The 7,567-nt window shown below is 57.2% G+C and overlaps 1 protein-coding gene across 1 annotated transcript; it reads right to left on the bottom strand.

Annotated features, from left to right (window-relative positions):
- Positions 1 to 4,138: 4,138 nt before the first annotated feature.
- LDBPK_331010 (nicotinate phosphoribosyltransferase, putative) lies at positions 4,139 to 5,383 on the bottom strand (the record flags this gene model as incomplete). Its single annotated transcript, XM_003863877.1, has 1 exon — positions 4,139 to 5,383. One exon carries the CDS (start codon positions 5,381 to 5,383, stop codon positions 4,139 to 4,141), a length of 1,245 nt encoding a protein of 414 aa, XP_003863925.1.
- Positions 5,384 to 7,567: the final 2,184 nt, after the last annotated feature.

The following is a 7,567-nucleotide window of genomic DNA, read 5'->3' as shown; positions in this document are numbered from 1 at the left end:
CTTCCTTCGTCAACAGAGACGAGTGTGTGTTGCCGTGAGGATGAGGTGGGCGGCACGGTGCACATCCGTCCCAGTCGATGCAAGCACGCGCACACAAAAAAAGAGATTGCGGAGTAAGCAGCAGCCATTAGGCGGGTGCACGCGTGACACACGACCATAGTACCACGGAGTGCGGTCGCGAGACGAGAGTTGAGCAGTCGAGAGAGAGAACAAAGACATGAGGCTGACACGGCTGAGCTGGATGGCTTATCGCTCAAGTGCAGGCGCAGACTCCAGGAATGGATGGAGAGGAAAAGCCCATCCGCCCGCGCTCATGCGGCGGGCGGTGTCCTTTGCGAAGATGAGGGGGCGCCGCACCTCACCGCCTCCCATTTTTTTCCGCGGTGCGCAGCACACGCGCACACATGTATATATATATATATGCTCCTTGTTTGCAGAGGCAGTGTCTTCCGTGCAGGCACAGCTGTGGTTGCTACCAAAGACCATGCGGGCGCCACTTTTCTTATTTTTTTGTGCTGTCCTCCGGCCTTCGTCTCGCCTCGTCTCGTCCCCTGCACGCACCTCCCCGCGCCCGCACCCGCACTTTGCGACGCCGAATGAGCGGAGGGAGAGCGGAAGGGGTGGTGGTGGTGTGATGACGCGCAGGGGCGGAGAGAGCAAGAGCAAGAAGGGAAAGCCTAGCGACGCCATGAGAGAGCCAAGGTGAGCGGTGCGCGGAGCTTGCAGATGCGAGCACGCGCCACAATCCGAGTGGCTGTAGTGGAAGGCGTACACCTCGCATGGGTGATCCAACGGCAAACGTACGGGGCCCGACGACGGATGAGGCGGCGGCCAAACAAGCGCGAAAAAAAAAACGGTGCGATCAAGAACAAGATTGGGGAAGGGAGCTTGAAGAACGCTGTCGTACTAACAATACTAGTAACGGTATGAGGCCGTCCTGGAGACGGACCTCGGCACGAACGTAAACATGCAGGCAAAGGCTGGGAACAACAACAACACCGTGAGCGCCTAACAGGGAAAGAAGAAGGGCGAAAATAGCGTACGATGGGGTTACGGCGCCCTTCTTTCTTAGTCGTCATATCGTGCCTGGAAGTACCATGAGACAATCAGAGAGCGGAAGTCAACACGTGTGTGTGAGAAAAAGAAACGACGCATCTCGAGATACATGCGCACACACATCTGCGCAGATGCACGCACTAATGCATGTGCGCGTTCTGCATCGTCAAACGTCTCACCCGTTTGGGCGCCCCCACACCGCCGAGAGAGGGCAAGATCGTGCGTGCGCGCATGCCCAGATTTAAATGGCCGAAAATGGGCGGGGCCTACGGCATCGCGGGAGTGAGAAGTGGACCGACAACATCACTAAAGGTTAAGTGATTGCCGTCGCTCTTGTGTTGTGCTGCCACCTGCACGAGCACGCCACCCCCACACACACACACTCACGCAGACGTTATCGTATGCCCCAGCACAGAAAAGAGGGAAAGAGACGAAGAGAAGAAAGACATACCTCACACTGGCCATCATCTTTCTCTGTGCCTGCGTGCAGGCGGAGTGGGATGGGGTGGTGGAAGAGGGAGATGAGCCAAGTGTGTGCGCTTATTCTCCATAGTCTTCTCCCCAACGCACGCCTGCGGCGGTACAGCGTTGCAACCTCCCCCTCGATCCGTCACACCTTTCCTAACATCCGTCATACCAGCGGCAACGCCGCATGCAGAGGCACGAGAGCTTGCATTCAATGCATACCACAAGGACAGACACGCAGCGAGAAGAAAAGCATTTGCGTGCCATTCCCATCAGCCTTACGTCTCCAGCTTCGTTACGGCAGGCCAAGGAGTTGACGCATTCCGCCGTGATCCATTCCTCTCTCGCTGTTCGAGGGCGACCACACACGGGCGACTAGCGTGTGCACAAAAACAAAAAGAAAACGGATAGGAGCAGCACTTCTCACGATACATGACGTGCACAGAAGAACGCAGCGTTCTCTTCGTTTCGTTGCGCCCCCTCTCCTTTTCTTCAACGTGTCATGCGGGCCCGAGCGAGCCGGAAAATCGACGCATGCGCGACTGAGCACGCCGTGTGAGAATAAAAAGAAAGAAAGCGTTGGAAAGGGGCAGAGAGAGACACGCAACTCGGGGAGGCAAGACTGCAGGTGAATGGGCCACCAGGAAGCGCGTCAGAGGAGGAGGACTCTCAAAGGAACCAGCAGGACAAGAAGGGAGACCATGGACAACAAAAAAGAACGGAAACAGGTCGAGGGATGATTTGCGCGCAACAACCAACCAATGGACGAGCCCTCCTCCCCCTCCAACGTGGAGCGAGTAGCTCGCTGTCGTGTAAACTCTATGCCCCACAAAACATATATATGTGTACAAGCTACAAGGCAGCGCGGTGCATGCCAAAGAAGGGTCAAAAGCCACAACCACAGAAGCAGGGAAAGAAACATACGAAATCGAAGCGATAGAGGGGGAGGGGGGAGAAGGAGGGTTGCGCTCTCAACGTCAGTCAGGACATAAGCCGGAGAACAGGAGTAGGTAGCCGCTACCAAGCCAGCAACAACACGCACGAACAACGGCAAAAAGAAGACATGATGTCAGCGCATACGCGTGATGAATGCCCATACGTGCCTCCCAACTCGTCCTCACTGGCGCGTTTTCTACTTCTGTGGCAGATTGCACGAATCTGGTATCCCTCCTGTCGCGTTCTCCATGGCACGGCGCACGATTAGGCAGGCGTACGCAGCACCCCGCCTCTTTTTTTCTCTCGCCCGAAGAAGCCCTGCCATGGCGGATAATCAAGGGAGGGGGCGGGGAGGCAAATCCAACGCTGACAGCCGCTAGATTCGAGATGCAGAATGAGTAGACGAGCGGCCGTGGGTGAAGAAATGCGCTGAGGCGCGCCATTTGGAATCGCGGAGAGTGCCTCGACTCACCCACTCACTCCTCCTCTTCCTCGACGCGTCTGTCAATCATCTCGCTGTCTGCTCATTCTTGTTATGGCCCTTGGAGATACTAAAACCCAGTTGCCCGAACAATCAGGGACACCATTAGGCAACACATCCAACCGAGCACGACGCTCACACTCCCATAAGAACAACGCCAGCAATAAAAAGGAAACGACACACCGTTTTCCCTCTAACGTTTCGGAGAGAGACGCAAGAGTCAAGCAACACGCGTCAGACCCACCTGGGCATGCGCACGGAGGAGCCATGCAAAGCAAAAGAGGGAACTGGGGGTGGGGTGGGGAGGGGAAGAGCGAGGGCCATGGGCGACGCATACACAAACACGCGGTCAGCCATGCGACACCCGCCCCCGCGCAGTGCCCGTTGTTGCGCACTGGTGTTTTTGCTTTCTGATTCAATCATCCTCCATAACACCCTGGATGCGCGCGCTTCGCTGTGCTTGAGCTTCCGAAAAAGAGACAACCGAGCTCCTTTCAGGCGCCCGCATGCCAGCGTGCCTACCACAAAGCCGTCTGCGACCGCCGATGCGCCCGCAGGGCATAGTCGTCAACACCTCCTTCTCCCTTCCGGTGTAGAGAGGAAGGGAGCGAGAGCACTAGAAGAGGGCGGGGCCAGGAGAGAGGTGCCCGGCGTACGCACACTGCACAAGGCAAGCGCTGCAAAGGCAAACGCGAAGCGAAGCGCCAAAATGAAAGAGAGACAACAACTAAAAACACAAGGAAGGCAGAACAGGGGGGAGGGAGACAGAGAGATGATGATGATGACGATGCGGGAACCGGTAACGCCACTTATGCGTATGTATATATATATATATATATGCCTTGAGAATATATGCACACAGAAACAAAGGGCGATATATATATATATATATATATTAGGCCGCTAATGGGGGAAAAGGGGGAAAGGCGAAGAGAACAACTACAGTAGCAGCACCAGCAGCACATGTGCCACCCGCGGGGAGGGGACAAGGTGTGAGGCGAAGCTGCTTGACAAGAGAGGTACGGCGCGGCAGCCTAGGTGCCGCCACACCCGCACATCTTTTCTTTTTTCGCCCATTGCTACTCGTGTCTCCCCCCCTCTTTGCTCACGCGTCACCGTTAGGTACTCCTTGCCGCTTGCACTTGTAGCTATTACGTCCTTCCTCAACCGTGCCGGATCTCCATACTATATGGGGCTCATTTAAACGTTAAAAGCCTCCTTCAGCTTCTCTACGTACTCGAGGTCGTCGCACATGATCTTGCCGGGGCTGTCCGACAGCTTCGCGACTGGCCTGCCCTGGCATCGGACCATTTTCATGACGATGTTAATCGAGCGAACTCCTTTAATGGAGCACGTCAGCTGCGTGCCGATGCCACATAACACATTTGTGTCCTCCTTGAAGCCGTTGTACAACTCCACCGCTTTCTCCAGGTCGAGCCCGTCTGAGAAGACGAGAGTCTTGGTGTGGGGATCGATCCCGAGAAGCTTGTAGTGATTCAAGGCCTTCTGGCCCCACTCCGTGGGTACACCCGAGTCTTGCCGCAGTCCCTGATAGGCGTTCGCCAGACGCGTGTCGAAGTCCTTCAAGAAGGCGTCCATTGTGATGCAATCCGTGAGCGCAATGCCGAGACACTGGGGGTACTCCTGTAGCCAGTGGTCCATCGCCATAATCTGAGAACGGCGCAGCTCTGAAGAAAGCTGCTGAAAGGCCTGAAACCACTCATGCGCTTGAGTGCCCACAGGCGGCAGACCAAGGCGCCGCGCCAGATCGTAGTTACTCGTGCCCACCAGGTGCGGTCCGAATCGCACATCCTCCTTTAGTGTTCGCACGACCACCTCCTGCACCGCCTGGCTGCAGCGCCGGCGCGTGCCAAACTCAGCAACCTTGAAAGTGGCAAGCTCCTCCTCCGTGTGATTAGCGAAGAACAGCTCCAACTTCTCGTGCAGGTTCGCCAGCGCCTCAGCCGGACCCACGCGAGAGTGGCGGCTGCGTTGGGTGACCTCGCTGACGATCGCCAGTAGCGGGATTTCCCACAGAATTGTTTCCACCCATGGCCCCTCCACCGTCACCTCCAGGTCGGAGCCGTCCTCGCCGAACTCGTTCTTCTCGCATGCCATCGTCGGCGGCACGGCGCGAATCTGCACCTGCTCCGGCTTGTAGCGGTAGCCGCGCAGGTATTCGAGGTAGTCCTCCTTAAAGTAGGGCAGGGTTGCCAAGTAGGCGCATTCCTCTTGGGTCAGTCGCACATGGGCCATCTGCTGCACGTGCGCGTACACCTGATCCGCGTAGATGCCAAGGTGGACATCCTTGTCGCGGCAGCTGAACTTGTAGGCCGCAGTCACGGTTGGGTTCTGGTGAAAGACGGCCTGCTGCATGTGCAGTTTGTAGGCATCCGTGTCCAGGAGCGATTGGATGATCGGGGCGAACTGGTTCGAGTGAGCCATCGTGTTGCCGATCACTGCTGCCTCTCTTTCTTTTCTCTTTGCCGCTGGAGGAGGTGCAGCGAAGGAACCGAGTGGATGATGTGGCGCGCAACGCGCCATGAAACTCTCCCGTGATGTGGCCCGATGAGGTCTGTAAGCAAGAACTGAACCAAGCGATGAGCGAGAGCGACTGCAAGCGCCCTGAACAGGCAATAAAGCGGCGGTGAGAAACGAGGAGGGGGCACACACACAGAACAATACGAGCAAGTGTGGCAAGCAAGAGGAGGCGACGTTGATGGAGTCCAAGTCGGAGGCCGAGACCGCAACCACAACAAGTTGTAGGAGAGGGAGGAGAGGACGCCAACAACAGCAGAACCAGAAAATGAGATGCAAACCAGAGGGAGAGCACTCGACGACGACACAAGCAAAGATTACACACTCGCGCGCGCGCGCAAAAAAAAGTACTCACATGCACCGTGTGCACCTTTACGACGCGCGGCGAGGAGGAAGGACGGAAGGAAGGGGAAGGAGAGGGGGAGGGGGAGAAGAGAAGGAGACACGCCACAGTGCTGGATGAGCCCAAACGAAAAGAACACCATCAAACACGCAGAGGTCCTGACGCCTACTGGACGAGACACACGAAGGAGCAGCCAGAGCGCTAAGCAGACGCACACGCACACACACACACATATATATATATATAGCAAGAATGATAGGGGAAGGGGCGCGAGCGAGGGACGTACCAGGAGACGACAGTGGGCCGGGGACAACAACAAAATCATGAATGAGACGAGGTGCTGATTGGAAGCCGCGCAACGAGGACGGAGGGGACAAAGGAATGCGAGGAGAAGAGGGGGAGAACGTCAGCGCATGTGCTGCTGCTAGGGAGTGGGGAGGCTTGTGCGACAGCTTTTCTGCTGCCTGCAGAAACCGGCTACGATGTGTGCGACGACTGTGCGTGTGTGCGTGCGCGTGCGTGAGAGACAAGGGGCTTACGCGTGTAAAAAGCGAGGAATGGAAAAGAGGAGGTTGCGGTAAAGGTGCTCGGCAATGAGAGAAAGAGTGCAAGCTGCTCGAAGACCCACATAGACGCAAAAATACAAAGAAGGCAGACACGCCGAACAAGCGAGATAGTGGATGGCAAGTTTCGTGCCTGTGTGTGCGTACGAAGTCGTAGCTCAGAATACAGAGGAAAAAAGAGGAGGGGATTAAGAGGGTGCAGTTTCGGCAAAAAGATATGCCGTAGCGTCACGTTCTGCTCTTGCGGTGGCTGTGCGTGTCCGTGCCACATAGTCGGTAGATGGAGTAGGTCCGCGTGCGCGACAAGGAAAGAGAAGAAGCGCAGAGTGAGATAGGGATAGCTGGGCAGCAAAACGCGGCGATCCGTGAAGGGGGTTGAAAGGCCGAGGTATCACACAGTTCGGCGGCAGGAAAAACGAAAGGAGCGGCAGAGCACAGGGAGAGCGGCAACTGCGCGTCGCAGACAAGCACTGACGAATGTGCATACCCCGCTGCTTGTGGCGTCGTACCAGCCCCGTTTCATTTCTGCTCACCGAAGAACGGATTGAATCACAGAAAATGGTGACAAGGCCTACTTGCCCTGCCTCTTCAGCATTCGCACGTTCCCCGTAGTGTTGCTGCCGGGAACACTAACCCTTGCTTTGGCTAATTTTGTTTCCCTGTGTAGCCTAAAAATCACGCAACCACGCAAGAGCATGGACCTCGGCACGCTCGCACGACAAGGTCGGAATGCATTTTCTCGTTTAATGTGCCCATCCTGTTATACAGCAGGAACTCAACGCCAGCTCCATCCCTACCCTGCCACAGGCCCCCCCCCCAGCGTGGTGCAGCGCATGCCACAGACACGCACGCATCGCACCAGATGCGCCGGCTCGGTCATATGGGGCACGGCCCCCGCCCTCCAGCTCTACCCGCTCACCCACCGCCTCGCAGGTCGCCTCACAGCCGCTCCCCCGCTGTGCCGGCTGCCACCCCCTGGTGCAGCCTACCCCCACCCCCTCTCCTCGGGGCGGCTCAGGCCTCCCCACACCAGTGGGCCGTGCGAGGGCCGGGGGCGGGGAGAGGGGGATGGGTGGGATGCGTTCGAGTCACGCGGACACTCTGCCCATCATGTGGAGAGTGCACACCCGCGTTCGCGGCTGCAGATCACCCGGACGCCACGCCGCCCAGGGCCTGGCGGTCCGC

Source organism: Leishmania donovani, chromosome 33, assembly GCF_000227135.1.
Source record: "Leishmania donovani BPK282A1 complete genome, chromosome 33".
NCBI lineage: Eukaryota > Euglenozoa > Kinetoplastea > Trypanosomatida > Trypanosomatidae > Leishmania > Leishmania donovani.
The sequence above is the reverse complement of the archived record's forward strand: the minus strand, read 5'-3'. Positions and strand labels throughout refer to the sequence as shown.